Below are 21,175 nucleotides of genomic sequence, written 5' to 3'. Positions count from 1 at the left end.
CTAACGGCGATGGGGTAGATCGATGGGGAGGGAGAGACATTGTGGCTGCTTGTCTCTTCTTTCCGCCTGTTTGCAGCTGCACAAACGTCCCGTCGGTGCTGGATAGGCGTCGATGTGATTCAGTTCGTATATACGTGCGGGTATGCTTCCCGGTCGATACAGATAGATGCAGAGACACGCGTGTAGCAACATCAGACATGTCTCAACTGTCAGCACCGTCAGCTGTCTCTCTATAAACCTGTTGCTTATTTGGAACCTGATTGGAGACTCGGGAGCTGATGAGACGGGATCAAGGAACGAAGCAGGACCTTCTTGCCGGGCTTTTGTTGTACAAGACTTGAGGAATGTTTGACTGACCATTGAAGTATGTCGGTGTCCACCAACATTCGAAGGCTTCTGCTCGAACTACGCTGACCAAGATTCGTGCAGGACGGAAGCTCGCCTTGGAAAGGGGCCTTGACGCGTTTGAATACCAACGTCATGTTGATGTCAGGGATAGGTCGAGTTGGAAACAACACCACACTCCACTCCAGACGATACCAGGAGACGAAAACAACACTAGGAATAATTGAATAATGACCATTCTGCTACCAGAAAAGGACAGGCGAAATCGGGAGCGTACAATGGGCTGCCTGCACATTGGAGAAAAGCTTGAAAATAATACTTGTCAAGAGCCGAGCACCAAGGTTTGTTTCTCGTCGCATAAACCGATAGAAAGAAGCAGCACCACGAGCTCAGCGCAGTTGACTTTCCGTTCCCAGCCAGCACATTGACCTGCTCCTACCTTAGAGCTGTCGTACTATTACCAGCTTTCCCATTCCTCGGTAGTCCTTGCTCTCCCGCCTTCCTCCGCGGCCGTTCGTCTGTTTCGTTCTTGATCCGGCGCGCCTCAAACGTTCGTACTTTCCACAACGACACGCCATTCAGCCGGTTCGGGAAAGCCTCAATGTACATCTTACCTTTGCGCAGCACGGGAAGGACGGGCTGGAAAATCGGACAAAGTCAGGTACGCAGAAGCGTCGCCGTTTTCGGTCAGCACGCCGTGTCCTAACCACTCTCCCCTCACGCCCCCTTCCCACGTTCCTGTCCTGCCGTCATCTTTTCTGGTACACCGTCTGACCTCCGCATTCGTATCTCCTCTTCCTCCCATTCTTACTCTCATCTCTGTCTCGGGCTCCCCAGGTTTTCCTACAGTCGACACCCTCACCGTGTTCAGTTTGACTGTACGAAGCCGCACAGTCCCTGGATCAGCGCGACGCATGTCAGATCGCCGGCTTGTCCCGGAATATCAGTCTGTATACGGTCAACGGCATATGCAAAACCCATCCATGGATGGAGGCGCTGACGGCCGCATGACTCTGAGACCATGTGACATTTTCCGAACCGCCTCACACAAGCCCTCAAACCAAACCAGAGAATTGGGAATGATGGACTAGGACAGCAGTTTATATCACACCCCGTTGTGTTTACGGTCAGGGCATACTGCATCTCGACCTTTTCGAACTCGGCGATCCAGGCAGGGCTTGGACGGACGTACCTTGATGCTTCCGGATGGACAGTCGCCCTGCAAGATTGCTGCACGTCAGGATGTAACCCAAAGGTCTATCCGAGCATCTCAAGGCCAGACGAACTTGCAGCGTCCACGCCCCCTGACCCGCCCATCGTCTCTGTTTGTGAATAGGGACATTTCCCCCTCTTTTTCTCCTTCGGTGGTCCCGGACCGTCACCGCTGGCTGTCGCTTGGTATCTTCCGCCTCCTCTAAGGTATAGGTACTTGCCAGTGAAAACGATCAGATCCATCACTTCTCTTTCGGTTCCCCCTCCCTGCCCCTCCTCCATGTCGGTGTGCGCAACCGCAATATCCCACTCCCTATGCCTCTGCATCCTACTACTTCCATACCTTCTCCGCTCCTCTCTCGCTACTTCCCCTGTCGTCTTGGACATTGCACACCGTATATTTCACTCCTCACATCGCCAAGATCAGCCCCCTTTTCTCCGGATCAAGCAGAGCCACTGAACACCATGATCTATGAATACTAGTGCTGGGCCCTCGCCAAATCAGGCCATCTCCTCCAGCCCGCTCCGTACCGTCAGATAGGGTGTCTCGATCGAACTCAACTCTAGCCTCTTTCTCATTTTGAACCTCGCTAGCCAGCCGCTTGGCCCATCGTCACCGCCGCCATCCCTCCCGAGTGTCCCAGGAGCCTGGTGGTCGGCCGACGGGCGCTCTACTACCTACGAAGCCTTCTCTAGCCTGTTTTTTGCCTTTGTCTTGACAGCGCTCGGCAAGCCACTCCCTTCTCTTCCGTTGAAATCTACCTAGGACAACGGGTGTGGGCTGCTGAAAATTAGCATTCATCACATCACAGGTCCAACGCCATGAACGCTTGTACAGAGCCTAGGCCTCTGAGCATCGAGTCCTCATCCCTCTTTGCAAGTATAATTTTGCAACGCTGCGCCAATAGTCTGCTTGGTACTTCTCAGCCCCCCCTGGCCCTCCATCTATCTCCTCTTCTCCACGCAAACGAAGGCCATGCGCTTAGCTACCAGGAGTGTCTTTATGTCGATCCAACTATGTGTTTGCGGACTCCATATCCTCCAGGACAAGAGGTGTTCTCTTTTCGCAGTCCGTCAGAGTGCGAGGTACAAGAGTCCCGCAGGGGTCGCGGGCCAGAAAGTGTATGAATTTCACGTAACAAGGAGGGACATGACACCGACGAGCCCACCTCATCTCTCTTGCCGGCGGCTTATCTCCCTTCAGCTGGCTTGTTCACCGTGCCCCGTCTACCCCTCGGCCCCATCAACGGCCGGTGCCTACTGTTAGAAGGCAGGCAGGCAACTCCTTTCTCCGCCAACCGGCCTACTGGCCGCCCGGGCAAGGAACTTGGATCTTGAGCCAAGGCACCTATCTGGGCTACGAGGCATTCAGGGACCTCATCAATGGTGGTATGTTCCCTGTCTTGCGTTAGTACATTGGGTCGCCGCGCACTCTCTCCGCCTCCTCCTCCGCCCAATGTCGCGCAAGCCCGACGGCCCAAAATCCCTAGCGTTGCTGCAAAGAATCGGCATCATGTACTCTTGGGGCTCGCCGTTGGGAAGAGGCTGCAAAAGCTGCAAAAGCTGCAAAGGCTCGGACACACACTTACACGCTTACCAACGGACGCAAAGACACTTGGAGTCTGACATCTCATTGCTGAGCTCCGACCTCGCCTGGCCTGCATCTATCAAGCACAGACTTCATGTGAGTAATTAGCTGCCATACAAACCCCAGACAACGCCTAGTCCATGGGTACCGCCGTAAGCGGCCGTCTGCTCTCTTGACCGGTTCGAATCCTGCCTGCCCTATGTACCGTTCCTTCTCGGCGACGGTGCAACGAGGCAGACGCGTGAGTGTACGTGTGTTATGCACGCTCGCGGCTTCCGCTTGGTTTGTCTCGTCGTCACGAGTGAATTTTCCATATTCCTTCAACCTCGTCGAGTCATCTTCCGATTCTGGCTCTGTTTTGGTGTCGTGGTTTGGATGCCTATGTCAAGGATGGCGTGTGTATTGTATTGTGTGTGACTCGAGTGTACCTAGTCGGTTCCTCGGACCACAGTGCTCGATAATGGCGAACGGCATTCTCCTTGCCCCTCCCCTGCCTGAGAGACAGGCGTGTATACACCACCCCCTTTGGCTCTCGCTCGCGCGCAGGTTTGTGTAACCAGGATCAACCCAATCCAAGGTCCCCATGAGCGTTGATTGCGGAGAGGGGCCAACCGAAGCCCGGACACCAATCATGGGCTCATCCCTTCCCCTTCTCTCTTTCTCTCGTTCGTTTTGGCCCGCCGCCGCGCGGGGAAAAAAAAAAAGGCAGGCGACTCGTCGAGTAAGAGGAGAGAACTGAGGTGAAGCGGCGAGGAGAGAGAGAGAGAGAGCACAAGAGAGGAGACCCGGGACTAGCGCCAAGGGTCCCCGAAAGCTCTTCCCTCTCGACAAATGGATTGGCGGCAACGAGGGGCCTGTCAAAGAGGAACTCGAAGTTTCTCTCTCGTCCACTCGTCCACCTCGTCCACTGGCCCCCGAAATGTAACTAGCTTGAACCCGGTTCGCCTCGAACGGCGCCTGTTCTTCTTCTGCTTCTCTCCTCTGGACTGGCAGGCTGGCTGGCTGCCCCTCCCCTCCTCCCCTCTTCGCCTCCTCCCGCACCGCACACGCCATACAAACCACCCATACAGACACCAGTGACCAGACACGGGAGACATATCGATAGAGACGCCATGTGGGAACGAACAATCGTGTCTTTCAGGTTTAGTGGACCCCCCAGAGTAAAATTTGAACATTGCAGATCTGGAGAGGAAAAAAAAAGTCCTTTGCTTCTATTGTGCTGTTGTATTGAAGCTCTCGTTTCCTCCTCCTCAAGTTCCGTCCTTGTTGGAAAACTGTTTTCTTCCCTCGTGATTCTCCCTGACAGGCTACTCTTTGTTCTTCTTCCTTTGTTCCTGAGGGGAGAAGGGGGGCGCAGATGGGGGGGCCCGAGGGGGCAGTTTAGGTTGGTTGGTTAGGATCCATCCCCCTTTGTGTTGGTTCGTTTTCCCAAGTACCGAAAGACACCAGCCCAGGCGCAGACGTAAAGAACAAAGAACAAGAAGAAGAAACCATGGAAAACAACAAGCGAAGATGTCTTTAGTTTGTTTGTTATTTCTGGACTTTTTTTTTTTTTTTTTGGGTACTTGTCCGCGGTGACGTTGACTCTTTTCTCCTTCTCTGCCGGACGCTTGAGCTTTGAGGGGTGATACCAAGCCGCCCATACTCAAAAACTCACGACCAAGCTCTTGGAAAACAGTATTGCTCATAAAAATAGCTGACGAGGAGAAAGAGAGCCAACACAATAAAGAAAATGGAAAAGAAAGAAAGACCGGCATACCATGGACCAAGCTACCTTACTTAGAACCTCAAACTAAGAGGAATGAATAATTTCACACCTCACACACCGGCAGTTCTACCACTTTTACTCTGGCCCCTCCATCTGGCAAATGCCTTTCCGGAACCCGAAAAGTCCCCAACAGCGTCGCCGCCAGTTTACTATACACTTTTGGACCAAACCCAACCACCAACAAACCCGTTCGTTACGTGCCGTGCCATTGCCGCCGGCCGCCGCGTCCCCATGAAGTGGAAACCTACTTTGACCATTGAACACTTACGTTTGGTTTTATCCCTTCCCGCAATAACAAAAAAAAAAAAACCTAAGGAACGCGCCGCGGACGGGCGGCCGAAACGGTTGCCTTTCCCTCCCCCCCCCCCCCCCCTCTCCCCATGCTTGATGCCGCTGTTCCCCGTGTGCCTGGGGTTCTGCGGAGTAGGAGGATAGACTGAGGCTTGGTTGTAGGAAAGGACGCAGGCAAAGGCAGGCTAGGTCCCCGAGTTAGACAGCATCGGCGGTCCGGCCCCAGGACTCTTTCTGTATGCGTACAGCAAACAACATATTTTCCTTTCTCCTTTCTTTTTCTTCTTCTTTTCTTACTCGTGAGTCTAAGTGAGGGGGTCATTGGAGGTCGAAGTGGAAGTGGAAGAGGGGGGAAAGTACCGTGCCGCAAAGGTAAACTCGGCGGCGGCACCGGCGGCCGCGGCAACAAGCGGTGGTGGCTCCTCATCTTCTTTCCCTCTTCCCCCGTTCCCATTTTCCCCTTACCCTTCTCTTCTCCCCTCCCTGCTTTAGGTAGGTAGGTTCCCGTCACCAATCATAAAAAAAAACATCAGTGCTGAAAAAACAAAGCTTCCCCCCATCCCCCCCCCCTCCCTTCCCCTCCACCAAGCGCGCGAACGCACGTTTATCGATATTAGAAGAAGCTTTAATCTGATATTAAAGGACGGGGAAACTACTGGTCTCGACTTCCTTATTATGTCCTGCTAAAGCGGAAGATCTGTCCGTGCTTCTCTCCCTTCAAAGCCTTAGTCGCCTCTGCGGCCTTTCCTTTCCCTTACCTTTAGCCCTTTTCAACCGTCGGATCAATATGACGTGTCACATATAGATGGGGGGTGGGACACATTATTTTTATGTTCCCTCGGGATTACGGACTTGGAGACAGGCGAGTAACGACAGCAAAGAGTCAAAAACATCTTCAGCAAACAACGTTGAAGCTTTGGCACAAAACTCATTCTTCCTTGCTTTGTTCTTTTTGGCTTGTAAGACCTCTGACAAGCGAGAAATAGGAAATAACCACAGACAATGGTGACAATAGTGGCAATGCTACGCTTGGCTTCTTAAAAGTGTGTTTTTCTGTTTCATTACTTTCTTTCCAAACCGCACACCACACCTTGTCGGGTTGTGTGGGTGTGTTGCTATGTGTGAGAGAGAGAACATGACAATCATGAGTAGAGAGAATCGTTGGAATGAAGTAGTAGTAGAAAAAAATAACCTCGGAATTTTTTGTAGCCCTCGCGGTGCTGCCAACTTCTGACTTCTGCAGAACGAAAAACACAACATGACATGACGGGGGGTGGGGAGGGAAAATAATAAAACGCATCCGATTCATGTGGGATGTAGATAAAAATGATGAGGTTATTGTGTGATATCTTTGCCGCCCGGTTCCTTTGCATCGCTTGCGCGATTTCGCCTTCGTAATACTCTCTCAACGTTTGGGATACTAGTAAAGATACGATAAAATGAAAAAAAAAAACAAGGTACGCAGCGGTTTTGACATGAAAAATATAACACTCCAGCATGTGTGGCGTGTCGGACAATGGGTACTAAAATGAGTAAAAAGGCAGGACAGAAAATCAAAAACAGACGTGTGCCGTGAGGCAGACCAATCTTAACCCTTTCCGTTCCTTTGGGAAATGACTGTGTACGAAAAGAAAAGGTGTAGAACAAAGCAAATAAGAATGCAAGGACCAGTTTCCCGGATCTCGGGAAACCCGCGTATGTGGTATGCTCAAGCAAAAAACCTCCCACCATTTCCCAACCTCAGCCAGCCCCCAGCAAACACCAAAAAATCGTAAATCAAGACGATGCTGACCGTGGAATTTATTTTTTTGGCTGATCCTGGAAGCCGTTCCCGCCAATTTCCCCCTCCATCATGGAAACTCACTTGCTACAGAAGCTCATGCCTGCCTGCCTATGCCTGTCAAAGACCGATGTGCGTTTCCCATGAACTTTGTAATGTATGCAACCTGAGTTAAATCGCATGGATCTCTTGACGTCGTTGCCGCTTTCGCCGGCATCGCTCGCAATAATCGAGGTGGAAGCGTAGTCTCCAAGGCTGTCGTGTTGAGAGATTTTCCAAAGCGAAGAGAGTACCTGGCCAGCAGATCCATTCCTATTTGCGTCGGACTGAGGCGGTCGATATCCGCGGAATAATTAGGTTCCCCTGAAGACGAAGGATCACGCTCTCTCCCCCTACATGCGCCTCATCTCCTCACTTTCTCACTGGAGGACGGTTCAGCCTTCCCAGCATGTTCCTGTCAATGTCATTTGGAGTCGTGTCCACCAAGTTATTCAGGCTCATAACCGAGCTCGAGGATGCTGCGGGTGTGGAGGAATTGCTTTGTCGCTGGGTCGCTGCCGCGGCTCGCTCGTCTCCCGTCTGCGGGTGAGGTACTGCCGCCGGCTGTCCAGGGCTATGTCTAGCCGGAGGCGCTCTTGGGTCATATCCGGGATGACCGCCTTGCGAGTAGCCCATGTAGCCTCCCGGGCTGCTGTGATTCGAGCTCGAGGCTGGTGAGCGACGTCGAGGGTCGTCTGCAGAGTTCGGATCGGGTGGCGGAGGTCGGAGCTCGTCAACTTCATCGTCCCTCGGCCGCCGCCTTCCACGCTGCGCATCGTAGGGCGAGTAGCCGCCCGTTGGAGAAGGGAGTGGTTGTTGGTAGTAACCGCCGTTGCCAGGCTGAGGGGGATAACCCTGGGGGCCCGGTGGCGGAGGCAGCGAACCCGGAGGTAGAGGCTGCCCGTAAGCCCCATAGAGCGGCGTTCCCGGTGGAACACCTCCCTGGATGGCCGACACGGGCACAAATGCAGTCGAGCTAGACGAAGATACGGGCTGGAATATGCACTCCTGGTTCATCCTGCTGCAGTTTACGCATTTGCCGCCAGGCGCACTCTGATAGCCGCTGCACCGAATCTGAAGCATTCCAAATTAGTCTCAAAGAGTTCCTTTGTCGCATCGCTTTGGGGGAGAAGTACCTTTCTCTTTCTGCAGTACCTGCAAGCTATAGAGGTTCGTTGTCTTGGGGCAGCTTGCTGCATGGGAGGGCCTCCTTGACCGTAGTCGTATCTCGGTGCGCCTGGTGGGTAGTCGTATCGTGGACCACCAGGGCCAGGTGGAGGGTAGTCGGCGTAGCGACCCGGAGGAGGCGGGCCTTGACGGTTGTGATACTCCTGATAGTAGGGGTCGCCATACTGCGGCGGAGGCTGGCGATTTCTGTAGTAGTCGTCCCTTCCATCTGGCGGGGGAGGATAAGTGGGAGATCTGGGGTCACCCGGGGGTTGCAACGGCGGCAGTTGCGGCGCATGACCACCCGGTTGCGGCGGCGGGTAGCCGTTAACGGAATTCGGGGAGGCGCTGTAATTGCTGGCGCGCGGATCGGCGCGCGGGTCACCCCGTGGATCGCCAGGGTAGGACCTCGGGTAGGCTGGTTGGCCGTAGGCGCCGTGGGGATCCTGAATGGAGGGAAGTGTTACTGGTGCGGCCATGTTGGGTCTATGATGTCTGTCGTCGTGGTATCTTGGGTCTTCGGGTGTTCCCACGGGAGGAAGTTGGTGTCGACCTTCGTCTTCTCGGTGTGTAGAAGGCGGCCCTCGTCCTTGCTCCTCTGCCATGCTCTGGTTGCGGCGAGTCCACCCGGATGCCGCGACTGAACCTGCACTCTCGTCGCCGCGCGATGCTATCGTGTTGGCGAGCAGTGGGTGTCGTGGAGTGGTGTTTGTAGTTAGTGGTGTGGTTGAAAGGGGCCCTTGAGGCGAGATGCGATAATGGCCTGCGCGTCAGGTTGGCCTATCTGTTGAACCCTGCTATCAAATAATTCCGACCAAGCACGGGAAGGGCAAGAATCATGACCAAGCGGGCTGTGGCGGATAGAAGAGGGCGCGACCAGCCAAGTCGGTTGACTCGAGAAGCGCACGCGCACACAGAATGGTGGCGGTGGTGGGGGGATTTTTGGAGTCGAGTACAGATAGCGGGTGTCGTATAAGCCGTCGGAGAGCGCGGGCGCAAGAGTAAGCAGCGGCAGCTCGGTGCGTGAAAGGTAAGTACGGTGAGATTCGACAACGGGGCGGTACGGATGTTGGACCGCGTGGCTGGAATGATTAATTTTAAAAGTGGCGGCGGATTTGGCAATGATCCGACTCTCACAAAGATGATAGCCGAATAAACGTGAGTGAATGCGTCTTTGAGTAGTGTCGCTGTTGTCGAGGAATGAAAGTGAGGTCAGGTTGGGATCATCAAACCGAGTAAGTCAGGTACTACTAAGTAGGAGACTATCCCGGAGTGTCGGCGACTTGTGTTTTGCCGGTGAGAGACAACAGTTGCAAGAGCAGCAGCAACGGAAGCAAGCAATTGATTGTGCAGACGGTGAAGCTTCTTAGGATGAAGGTGTCGATGGTGACGAGGACGATGTTGCGGTCCCTGTTTTCCCTCTTCTTCTTCTTCTTCCTCTTTTTTTTTAATGGCTTCTTTCTTCCTTTCCCTATTCAGTTTCTCCTTCCTTGCGACGGCAGAGAACCTAAAAGCGAGAGGAGGGGTTTGCGATGCTGTTCCGATGAGATAGAATGATGGATGAGGATTGTATGCGCGGTCGGTCGGCAGGTTGAAAGGGCAGAGAGAGCCAAGTCAGAAAGACAAGGAGCGACAGGCGCAGACAGCTCGAGGTGAGGTTGGAAGGTTTGTAAACGGAAAGAGAGGTAAGAGAGAAAGGTGAGGTAAGGCAGGCGAGGCAGAGCAGGCGCAAAGGCGGGTAAAGTAATGTAAAAAGGGTAGGTAAGGCCCAGGTTGGCGGTGGAGTGGCAGGAGAGGGATTGTGCCAAAGATGTAAGAAACCAAGAGAAGAAAGAGGCGCTACTGCGTGAGGTAGAAGTATCCGTACCTTTGACGAGTACCCCGTACCGCCTCTACCGTACCGTACCGTACCTTACTCCGTATCTAGCTACCTTGCTGTGTACTTGTAGACAGTAGACCACCTTGGACCATGGGACCAGCATCCGTACTCTGGGAACTTGGGACCTTGGGACTTGGATGGGCATGGAGCGGTGCGGTGCGGTCGGTACGGGGGGTAAGGGTAGGGGAAGGGAAGGGGAAGGGAAGGGAGGGAAAAGGGAAAGGGAAGGGGAGGTACCGCAGCATGGTACCCTCTCATCCACTTTCTGGGACGAAAGTGCCAGGGAAGACGCGGTACAGGTACCCATGTCCATGTCCCAAGGATCTCATGGATCCCACCCAAGGTCCCAAGGTCCCAAAGGTCTCAAGAGTCAAGCCAGGGAAAAAAGGCGTGCGCTGAAGTGTGGACACTGGGACACTGCCCTGGGATGGGAACCAAGAGGGTAAGGCAGGTACGTACTGCATGTATCGTGTACATGGGATGCCAGCCTCGAGTCTCCTCTCCGAGGTACGTATCTTTCCACTCTTTGCGTGTGAGATGGGTGTGGCTCACCTTCCCCTTCCCCCTTCTTCCACCCCTCCCCCGGCCCAGGGGTGTGTGTGTGGTGGAGGAACAATACCTGATGGATTGATGAAGAGAGCATGGGAACAGGATGGCGGAAGGGCACCCAACAGCAGGGCCACAACAGTAGTGTAGTAACGGAAGCAGAGAGAGAGAGACAGCAGCAGGGCAGATATGCGGACACTCACACAACCTGCAAACTCACACTGTCTCTCTTGCTCTCTCATCTCGCTCACCTCACTTGCTCACTCACTCATTCTGACCCTATGCTTACTCTTATTTGCTTTTGCGCTTCCTCACACATACTCACTCACACACATCTCACATCTCACAACCACTGACCTACTATTGAGATAATGCTGCGTATGCCAGACGGTATAGCGAGGTACGAAAAGACCCCGCACCTATGCTCTTCAAATGCCCACACGCCGGATACGCCAGACGACCTGGCGGATGCTGAAGTGTGGTGAGGCAAAGGCAGTGTAAGGCAAGGAAGCGTGCCGCACCGTAACCTCCTCGACAGTCCCGTTGCCGCTGCGCAGGGAATCGGACGGCATGCGCGTCGAATCTGAGTAACGTCGCTCAGATGGCCAAAACCTGGTGTTGGGGGGCGAAGTAATTTTTTTTCTTTGTCTTTTCTTCTTGGGTCTTGTTTTTGGTGTGCCTTCACTCTCTTGGCCCCTCAAGGTGTTGTTTGGTAGTGAGGTTGGCGATAGTCAAAGGACGACTGTAGGCACTCGACTCGATTTCTTCCTTGACTGATGTTGCGGACCATAAAGGGTCTCTTAGGAACTTTGGATGGTAAGTAACGTACTCGGAGACCATATGACACGAAGACCTTGAGGTACCGACCGCGAGGAGCCACATCAAAGTTGCAGCCTTATTGCCGGTCGCTTGTTGTCTATTCGAGATTGAGTTGCAGTGCTCCTGTTTTGTCCTGTTCTAATGTCTTGGTCCAGCGTGCGGTGTGCAATAAACACGGGCGGTTGTATGCGAGATGGAGGTAAAATGGCAGTCGTTCCATGATACTACTCCTGGATGCAACCTTGGCCACTCCACCCGGGGAGTTTGCCTCTACTGGAGTTAGGCAGCGCACTGTCGAAGATGGGATGAGATATTGGTAGGGAATAGTACGGCTGAGTGACGGCGATAGCTGGAGAGGAGAGAGGGGAATCATCCTGAAGCAACCACCCTCAGACAAAAGGCACGCTGTCCGGGCAGGGCTCAGAACACGCAGGGTGTAGAAGATGTAGGCCCGGGGCCGGGCCCGGGCCCAGGTTCAGGTACGAGGCAAACAGGGTGCCAAACCTCGGGTACCTTGGAAGACGGCAGTGTGCGGTGCGGGTGCGGATAGGTGGTTAGATGATGGGATCTGGATGGAAGGGTTGGTAATGCGGCTTGGGGTGCAGTAAGGTAAGGTAGATGATGTCTGAAGAACTTCCGCTGATGGTGGCGATGACGACAGTATCCATACCTGGGTGTAGCAGTCCTGAACATGGAGAGGATGAAGACGGCCGCGAAGAGAATCAATCTCTTGGCCAGCAGAAAGGTAAGGTATATCAAAGAGTGTGAGCGTCTGCAACAAAACTTATCGGCGCGCCAGACAAATGGTCACCTGGTACCAGTGAGATGCAATTGACCACGACATTCTCTTCTTGTTCCTGGTCCTACTCCTTGCTCCTCCTTCTCCTGGTGCCTTTGCATTTCTTACCTTGTCGCTGCTGCTCCTATTTTGCCAACCCGAAAGCCCTTGCGCCATTCTACCTATACCTGCAAGCTGCGCCAGATGGGAATGGGATGGGAATCTGCTGTCACTCACTCCTACCGCACACAACACACACACACACACATATACACCCAGGTACCAAGACAGACAGACACACACACACACACACCCCTCCCCATGGCTCTCGCTCTCTGTCTCTCTTTCTCTCTCTCTCATCATCGCTCTGCTTCCGCCCTCCCTCTGCCCCCCCTTTCACCCGTCTCTTGCTCGCCGTATGTACTGCGCATGTGCTCCAGGTTCTAGTTTCCGTACATACACCCCCTGCTCCCACCACACATTCAGAGTGTGGATGGCGCAAAGTGGACCCGAGCGGGAATGGCACAGCGGACGGATCATGTCGCACCGCCCAATGGGTGACTTTATCGTGGGCGGGAGTATCCCCTCCCTTCCCCTTAGGTCCCCTTCTTCTACCTAGGGGCCGTGGTCTTGCTCCAACACCGGCGCCGCCTCCAGCTGGGGAGCTGCCTGCCTTTAGTTCCCCGTTACCAGGTACGTACTGTGAGCCCGTGGTAAGATATTGTCGGTAAAATAATCGATTTTTTTTGCAGCACCACCTACGCCGTACTGTGCAGTTACGGATACGATACCCTGCCATCATCCACCGCCTCCAAGAGCCCACACCTTGCCGCCCATTTGCAGAAATTAACATGTTAGCAGACAAAAAGAAGGGAGAGGAGGAGGAGGAGGAGGAGGAAGAAAGGGAAAAAAACCACGCAAGGACCCGACAATTGGAGGGCAGAAGCTGAGCTGCCACCACTACTACTACCACTACCACTACTACCACCACCACCACAAACCCTCCTACCAAAGTCAGAAAGTCAAGATACCAAGGTGCAAGGCAAGACAAGACGAAAGGTACCGCCGGCGGGGTGGAAAGAAAACGGCCGGGCATTAGGCCCTTTTCCCTCTCCCTTCTCGCCTGCCGACAACAAGCCAACCCATCGAGGTAACGTCAGCTACACAACACCGGCTTAACTCGACACTAGTGCGCGCAGCTAGGTATCTAGACTTGAACAAGTCCAGCTGGCCCTCCTCGGCGTTAGCCAACCAGATCAAGATTTCGAGACTCGGCTTCTGTTCTGCTCTGGGCTCTTTGCTCGCTTCACCTGTATCTGTTTCAGTGTCTTTTCCGTCCAAGGACCGAGGGCGAAATAATCACCTTTTTCCAGACGTAGGACGGCACGTTACGACGCTCGAGGCAAACAAAACGGCCCGAGAAGAAAATTTCTTGGTTCCTCATTGAGCCCGGCTGTAGTGTCCCAAGGGATGGGTGCTCTGCCCCAAACACACAGTTCAGCGTGTTATGTCCCATGTCACCCCAGATCTCCAATGCCCATGCGAAGCCCCCCAAAAAAAACTAAAAAAAAAAAAAAAAAAAACTAAAAAAACTTCCAAAGCTGTGCAATGGCAAACAACGAGGCGAGTCTCGGGATAAGTGCGTAATCGATTCCCAGCGACTCCTGATATGGGCAGCTTTTCTGTCTTAACCTGTCTTCTTTGGGGTAGGTATGCTGCCATGCCAAATTCGCAAAATAGTCCTCTGCAGCTTTCCCTCGCCAGTCGCAACATCTCAATAAATATCCAGCCAAGAAGCCGAAACAGGCACTGGCAAAATCATACAAGACCACCGAATATGGTTGCATAGGTAGGAGAGATAGAGGAGAGTACGGCATGGTTGAACAGAGAGGTACGGTGAGACAAAGAGAAAGTGGCACAAAAACAAGAAGAGTCCCTCGTCTCTCCAAACCCAATAGCCATTTTGTTTGCCCACCGGTGGTGGGAAATACTTCTGAGCCATGACGGTTATTGCGGGCCCTCGCCGTCAATGCTATCACTTGGGTACCCGAGAGAACGACGGATGGCGCTCCGCCCCCCGCCCCCCTTCTTCCTCCTTCGTCATACCTAGCATGGCTCCGGCTCGCGCCGGATCGTTGAATTCGGATGACCTCGTGACAAAGAAGGAGCGCAGTCTGGGGTTCCGGCAAAAACGTATCAAGAGTAACAAAACAAAGGATCGGCTGCGTACCTGCGGTCGGCGGCTCGTACTGGGACCGCAGGCCCAGGTCTTCGTGGCTTGGAAGATCAATTAGCACAAGAAGGTAAGGGTCCGTCGAATTGGCCGCTCTGGTGATTCAGATTCGTTGCCGCGAGTCTGTTGTCACTTCACTCTGAAGTAATGCTCCGTCGCCCAGGGCCTAAAACTTCGGGTGTTGTCCGAGTTAGACCGTGTGCTCTGTCCGTCATGGGTGGGCAGATGGTCAGAGGGTGGTCAAAACGGGGAGATATTTTGCAAGGAGCCATCTCGAAAAACAGCGTACAAGCATGTATTATTGAAATCGGGCTTGGTGTATCCGTATGCAATGGCAAACTGGCACTCCGTGTCGCGAAGGCGGGTTCCGTTGTATCTATGTTGCTGAAAGCCTTTTCCTATCCAGGTCGCTGATAGTAGTACAGCAGGCTGTGCCTCGTCTGGGCAGCCACTGTTGGTGCACGCTGTGGGATGGAATCGCCTTTCGTCACATATCGAACAAGGGGCCGTAGCCTCGAGGACTCCGATAGATAGGCAGAACAAACAGTGCAGTGGCTCAGAGTGTCGAATTTCTCTGCCTCAAGAACATCGACTGAGTTACCATTTCCGAATGTCGTAACTCCATTTGTTCATTCGCATGCCCCTTACTTCCTTTGGCTTAACTGTAGTCCAGGTTGACTCGTACAGCCCTCCCTCGGTAGCTCGCGCCCCCAGTTCTGGGTCTGCCCTATTGGCGGCTGGCAGTACAGGGTATCTTAGGTACGGCCCTCGCCGGTGTTGTCCGTGGGCCGGCGACGTGGAAGAAAGTGGTGGAAGATGTGGAGTGCCGCACCAAACAGGGAAAACGTGCGCCTTGGCTTGACTGGCCGCGTCTAATCCCGTGTCTGAACCCACCAGCCCGGGCGGCGGTCGCAGATCTGGCCGCAGGCAAGGCGAGCAGTGTGTGTGTGTGTGTGTGTGTGTGCGGATATTTTGGCTTGCTGTTTGAAGACCAGCCACGACTAGTCGAGGGGAGGATACAGCAGCACCTCGGATACCGATCCTGGCCGAAGAAGCTGCCCAAAATCAGTCGCTGGCTGCTGCTGTGTGCGCCATTGTCTGACACCTGCGGTGCCTCCGCCACCCCTACCCTGCCTGCCTGCTTGGAACTGGGAGTCAGCATCATCCGAGAGTACCTCATTCGTACATTCATCTTGGCTTCAGATGAAATGCAAATGATCTGTTTCATGCCATCAAAGACGAGAAACTGCCCTACTACATACATTGTGGAGCTGTGATGGTTGTCTTAAGTCGAAATGACAAGGTGCGACGAAATCTTCTGCGCGACATTGAATCTAGGGTGTTGTTCTGTGGAGAGGACACGAGGGTTGGAATGCCAGTCCACGCATCCCATCTGTTGCCTTGGTAGGGTCTCTGTTCCTACCACGCAAATTAGATCCTGGTGTCTTGTATTTCTAGGAGGTGTCTCAGCGCGGGACGCTCCTCTCGCCTCGTCTAAGTCTTTGTGATGCTCGATCTCTGTACGCCCACGCAGTAAAAAACCTCTGACGCAACAGTCTTAGCCTGGCTGAGGGCTGTTTGTCACCAGCTACTGCACTTGCAGTGGGCGTGAAATGAGTCTGTATACGTAGCGTGGGCTCAATACTGAGCCGCAGTGGCCACGCATTTTGCTAGACTGACGGCAAGCATGACCGGACCGAGCTTAAGGAATCACGTAGCCGTACTTAAAGGTCGAGGAGACTAGGTTGAGCGGAAATGTCAGGCAAAGTCAGTCCAGTCATAAAGCAGAACAGCTGCCCAACTCTCACGGGTTTCGCGGGAGGACCGCAGCACACGCGCGGACGGGCAAACCTTGGCATGCCCGCGTTTCTCCGTGTTGCGGATCTTGCCGTGGAACGCCGACGGGAGGCGAGCTTCTGGGTGCCGTAGCCGGGGTCTCGTTGCCTCGAAGCCCGTGAACTCCGTCGCAGTAGAGTGTACGAATGATAACGGCGGTGCGGAGGCAAAGGCACAGGGCAAACCTGGGAGGAACCCAGGGGAGCTCTCATTTTATGCAATAAAAAAGAACCCAGTTTGATGCAAAGTCGACTGGGCATCCCAATTTCGGGTACGGTCATACGAACGCGTTGAGTCGCGTCTCAAGGCACGGCCCAGCTGACGTTGGAAGACCGGATCCAGTGGGATGGGCCTGGAGGACGCGGGTCGCGATGTTGCGGTTGGGGTGATGGTACTCTGCATCCGTAGAGAGTCAGAGACTGATTGAGATGTGAGTATGCAGACGCGATGACCACAACAACACTGTTGTTGCGCAGACGTATCCGTGGCTGATTGTGATCGGTACGTATACAAGGGGACTGCAATGTCGAGTAGGGTAGGTATGTACTGAGTCTCCGTACGGGTACCACCACCACAGCAGTAGCAGCAGCAGCACTGGTAACAAATCCCTGCCTGGCTGCTAGCTGCGTGAGCCTGCGTCACAGCGCTTCGTGGTCCTGTGATGTCTTCTCCCTGCGCCTCGCCGCTCCATGCTTGTTTGTGGGCAGCAACGGAATAGATCAACCAACGGGTCTCGATCGGAACGAACCCCCGTCCACTCAGGTGGGCTGAGACGCTGAGGAATCCATGTGTAAGGTGGTATGCATCCTGGGCTTCTTCTGCCAAACGAGTGGCAGCTAGCGCTCTACGACAAGTGAACTGTGAGCGTAGTGGTATGCCAGGCTCCCGAAACCCCAAAACCACTCAAACCATCATGCCCTTGTCGGCATCATCAACTCCACAGTAACCCGGGCGGGAAATCTGCGGTAATCGGGTTTCACATATACCAGACGGCGTATTTTATCGAGTCCTTTATCAACGAATGACTGAGAATTAAGCCAACCAGGAGCGTTCCGATTCAGTGCGATGAGGTGGGCTAGGATGACCGTTCGACGCCCAATATTCCATAGCAAAAAGTTGTTGAGTTGTAGCAAAATCGAGTCCAGGGTGCTGAACTCGCTCTGCCAGACTGCATCGTCGCTTCGGCCGTGAATGGCTGAAGCCTACCTTATCTTTCGGCAGGTCGCGCGATGGCCCGCGTTCGGCTGTAGGAGCCAAACAGAAACCGTTGCACTCGATTTGTTCCTCTCGTCAGGGGCGTTGTTGATAATCATACTCTTTTGTATGGCTCATGATTACCTAGGGAAAGAAACGGCAAGCTTCAGTAGGCCTCGGCGTGGTGTCTGATTCAATAGTGCGAGGTGCCCAAACTGAGCCGGAAGAAGCAATTTCTGGCCAAAGACGCCAAGGCTGAAAGAAGAATAGCTGGAGTTCGATGATCGATGATGCCAGGAGGAAGGTAAAAAGAAAGAAGAAAGAAAAAAAAAGGATACCGCGCCATTCGCGATCGAATACCTTCTGGTTATTTTCCAGAGTCAAGCGACCGAGCGATGTCGCAAATCTCTAATGTCCTTTGCCTTGGTCCGAGATAGCCAATTTGCGACTGTTGTGAGATTCTCGAAAGGGTGGGCCCCAATTTGCGTCTACCAGTGATCGCTTGTCCTTATCCTGTCCAAGGATCACTGTGCAACGGCGCAAATGTACTTGCCAACGTGAATGATCGATAGTCGTTTTCAATTTCGTACTGTGCTTCGTCCAAAGGGGAGAATTTCTTCTTCTCAGCCTGGTGGATCGATTGACAGAGTCGTCTGTTGTCAGAAGTTGTTGCTGCTGACGACTACTTGGGAGACAAATGCCATGCCTCCACACCAATGACGATAATCAGCGAGCTGTTGGCCGAACTTGCACAGTACGGAGTACAGCTCGACAGATTAATCGGCGGATCATGTTCGCATCAAGACCGTGCCCTTGGCAGAACTCTCTTCTTTAACTGTTCTCGTTGGCTGACGCTGTCGTAATGATGCGCGTTTGTCGTTGACCTTGTCTTCAGCTCTCGGCTGGCTCTGTTTCTTTGGATTGATCAATGCCCGTTTGGCCCACTGCTCTGCAAGCTTCCGGCGAATATCATGGCAATGGATGATGATGGGCCGGTCAGCAGGTTCGCCCCTCAGTAAGCCCAGGGGGTAATGGGCCAGGGCACCCATCCTGCACCACTGAGATGCCGCCCGGGTACCCTCTCCTGAGCTCTTGTCTGGGCCCGTGTTGCTTCCAGGCCGCGTGCGGATGGAGCCATGTCCCCCCCATCATGATGCCTGCCAGCCCCCCTGCTCTGTCTGCCCTGGCTGGTGTGCCCGCACTTGTGGTCGCTCTTCCGGGCTGGTCGGTGACCCAGAACTGGGACGGGAACTGGCGGTAATCTGACAGCGAAAGCTGTTCCTACCCCAAGTCCTGGTGGAGCAGGTATAGAGTGTGTGGAACCGCGCGGCCGACGTGGAATGGCCCAAAGGCTCCCAGGATAACGGGCTCTTGGGAACACTTACGCCACTGGTACGGGAACGGCTCTGCGCTCCCCAACTGGGCTCACTGTCTTGCTCGCCCGAAATCTCCAGTTTGCTCTGAATCACGTCGAACATGGGCCAATGAAGTGCGTTACCAGGAAGCAAGCAGGCTAAATGAGGTATTAGCATTGGCATCATGTTCAAATATAGCCCTGGCGTGCGCGGACTCACCACATGGTTTTATAAATTGTCGAGGAATGGCAGCCAGCCTGTGTATCATTCCGCACTTCAAAGCGATCTCCTAGAGATCGAAACATCTGTTATTTTGACGGGCAGGTAGGAAATCTGGACAGGACGGGCACGGCATGTTTGGCGTACCTGCTAGCCGAGTTGCTGCTGACGAACGTCCGCCCACTTCCATTCTTCTCGTCCTGCTCGCTCGATCGGTCTGTTAACCTTGGCGGCAAGTCGCGAAACGAATTGAAGAGGTGGATATGTCGATTGTGGGCAACCATAAAGAAGACGGCGAGCCGCGATAGCTGTGGCTCGATGTTCCCAAAGGGTATGTTGCCGTGCCTCGTGGTTGCGCACAGTGGCATTTGATGTTTGGGGGCTAGCGAGTGCGTCCACCAGTGTCCCGTCCCATCACATCCGGGCCAACCCACAGGTGATCCCCTGCTGTTCCGTCACAGTTGGTGTGGTTGGTAAAGTTGAAGTTAAAGGCGGTCGGGATACCCTGTCTGTTTGTCCATGTGTCTGAACAGATGAAATCGATGCGACGCTAAAGTGTGTAAAGTGTGTGACGGTGTGACCTGGTGCATGATACACAGCGGGGTTGAGGCCTTGAAGGGGTGATACGTGAAGCAGATGGGACGGGCGGGAACTCCCACAGCGATGCCATGTGCTTGTGGCCAGCACCATGTCGGCCGAGAGCGCGTCAACGGTTTTGGCACTTGGCTTTGATGTGCAAGGATCAGCCTGGTCCGTCGGGCCCTGCTGACTTGTGAGGTTTTGACGATATTATAGCCACGATAGAAGGCGGGGCGGGGCATGGTGCTGGTGTGCGAGAGAAATTGGCCAAACCCACGACACTTGTTAAGTACCAATCAAGAAGGCGAGCAACAGCTATCTGGTACTGAGGTGAGATGAGTTTCGGCGGTCAGATATCGTCGTAGTGGAAGAGAAAGCGTTGACATTGGAGATGGATGCGAGATATTAGTTCTCCCCGACACATGCGCAAGGCATCTCTAGACTGAGTCGGAGGAGAAGTAGGACAGGTACCTTGGCAGACTCGGACAAGAAAGACCTGGGGAGGTGCTTGCCCTCCTCTGGTATCGACCAACTAGAAGGAGCCTTGGAGTTGCCTTCTTATTTACCTGCCTTCGTCCTCGGATAGGTTGGTGCCTTCCATGATGAGCCTGCCTGTGAATCGAAATTGAATGCGGCGGGTCTCCTCTTCATTGCCAGATCTCGGGAAGGGAAGGAACACGGCGGATGAGTCGGTGCATGCTCAACGTGCCTGCCTAAAGTACCCGCCTACCTTACCATCCAAGAAAGAAGAATGAGACACGGATACATAACGTAAGTACCTTACTATCCGTCAGGACCTTCAAGTTCGGGTCATCCCAGGAACTCGGAGAGGATCATCATCAAATCAAACAGGCGCGGGCGCATGGCTAGTCGGAGTATTCCGTGGCCGGGACGGTGAATAGAAGGCAAGGTAAGGCAAGGCAGGTAAGGTAGGTGTGCATCACTGGGCACATACCTTGGTAGACATTGCTGCCATCCTCGCCTTCCAAATAAGCGACTTGGATAGCGCGATCGCCTCAATTAAGGTCAGGTACCACGAATCATGAAACTCTTTTCCGCATCGTGAGCTCCTTCCGTTCATCGATTAAGGCGCACAACAAGGGAAGGTAGGAGGACAAGGCAAAAAGCCGTTGGTACCTGCCCAGATACCGGGCGCAGGCGTGACAGGTAGGGTACCTTCCCATAGGACTGGGTGAAGGCGGGAGCGTCGCGTCGATCGGGGTTCTTTGCCCGTCTTCTTCGGAGCTGGCCCCGTCTTCTCAGCGAATAGGCGATTGGGCAGTGGTGAAATTTGCCTTGGGGTCCCTGTTTCCCTTTCCTTTTTTTTGTCCTTTTCTCCCCCCTTCCCTCCTTCCGTTTTCCCCCCTACACGTTTTGGTGAGAGAGATCCCTCCCACCCTCCTCTGAGGCTCCTTCTTCCATCTTCCCCTCCCCCTCCTCCACATTAGATCACGTCGCTTTAACTTTCTCAGCTTCTTATCCATCATCCTCCAGGGCTCTCATCGGGCCATCCTCATCGCCGCCCGTTGTGTCCAGTCCCTGTCTCA

The 21,175-nt window shown here is 53.8% G+C and overlaps 7 protein-coding genes across 7 annotated transcripts, besides 1 other annotated feature; 1 reads left to right on the top strand and 6 right to left on the bottom strand.

Moving 5' to 3' along the window:
* Positions 1 to 2,747: 2,747 nt before the first annotated feature.
* Positions 2,748 to 3,778, bottom strand: CTAM01_06239 (uncharacterized protein; the record flags this gene model as incomplete). Its single annotated transcript, XM_060522266.1, has 4 exons — positions 2,748 to 2,955; positions 3,155 to 3,221; positions 3,397 to 3,524; positions 3,663 to 3,778. 4 exons carry the CDS (start codon positions 3,776 to 3,778, stop codon positions 2,748 to 2,750), a joined length of 519 nt encoding a protein of 172 aa, XP_060382994.1.
* A 2,354-nt stretch (positions 3,779 to 6,132) lies between these two features.
* CTAM01_06238 (uncharacterized protein) lies at positions 6,133 to 6,513 on the bottom strand (the record flags this gene model as incomplete). The annotated part of the gene is made up of 1 exon (XM_060522265.1): positions 6,133 to 6,513. The coding sequence occupies one exon, from the start codon at positions 6,511 to 6,513 to the stop codon at positions 6,133 to 6,135; it is 381 nt and encodes a 126-aa protein (XP_060382993.1).
* An 882-nt stretch (positions 6,514 to 7,395) lies between these two features.
* CTAM01_06237 (uncharacterized protein) lies at positions 7,396 to 8,795 on the bottom strand (the record flags this gene model as incomplete). The annotated part of the gene is made up of 2 exons (XM_060522264.1): positions 7,396 to 8,086; positions 8,179 to 8,795. 2 exons carry the CDS (start codon positions 8,793 to 8,795, stop codon positions 7,396 to 7,398), a joined length of 1,308 nt encoding a protein of 435 aa, XP_060382992.1.
* Positions 8,796 to 14,247: 5,452 nt separating this feature from the next.
* Positions 14,248 to 14,325: a sequence feature (Short protein (CTAM01_06236, KAK1500784.1) was converted to a misc_feature.).
* A 1,822-nt stretch (positions 14,326 to 16,147) lies between these two features.
* On the bottom strand, positions 16,148 to 16,683 carry CTAM01_06235 (uncharacterized protein; the record flags this gene model as incomplete). The annotated part of the gene is made up of 3 exons (XM_060522263.1): positions 16,148 to 16,185; positions 16,254 to 16,466; positions 16,569 to 16,683. 3 exons carry the CDS (start codon positions 16,681 to 16,683, stop codon positions 16,148 to 16,150), a joined length of 366 nt encoding a protein of 121 aa, XP_060382991.1.
* Positions 16,684 to 16,827: 144 nt separating this feature from the next.
* Positions 16,828 to 17,052, top strand: CTAM01_06234 (uncharacterized protein; the record flags this gene model as incomplete). Its single annotated transcript, XM_060522262.1, has 1 exon — positions 16,828 to 17,052. A coding segment is annotated over one exon (225 nt), but the record flags the coding sequence as incomplete, so codon positions are not given.
* Positions 17,053 to 17,483: 431 nt separating this feature from the next.
* CTAM01_06233 (uncharacterized protein) lies at positions 17,484 to 17,759 on the bottom strand (the record flags this gene model as incomplete). The annotated part of the gene is made up of 2 exons (XM_060522261.1): positions 17,484 to 17,559; positions 17,620 to 17,759. Coding segments are annotated over 2 exons (216 nt in total), but the record flags the coding sequence as incomplete, so codon positions are not given.
* A 1,379-nt stretch (positions 17,760 to 19,138) lies between these two features.
* On the bottom strand, positions 19,139 to 19,417 carry CTAM01_06232 (uncharacterized protein; the record flags this gene model as incomplete). Its single annotated transcript, XM_060522260.1, has 1 exon — positions 19,139 to 19,417. The coding sequence occupies one exon, from the start codon at positions 19,415 to 19,417 to the stop codon at positions 19,139 to 19,141; it is 279 nt and encodes a 92-aa protein (XP_060382988.1).
* Positions 19,418 to 21,175: the final 1,758 nt, after the last annotated feature.

Source organism: Colletotrichum tamarilloi (assembly GCF_030869305.1).
Source record: "Colletotrichum tamarilloi strain Tom-12 chromosome Unknown Scaffold_17.1, whole genome shotgun sequence".
Lineage (NCBI taxonomy): Eukaryota > Fungi > Ascomycota > Sordariomycetes > Glomerellales > Glomerellaceae > Colletotrichum > Colletotrichum tamarilloi.
This window is presented reverse-complemented; position numbering and strand designations above follow the sequence as displayed.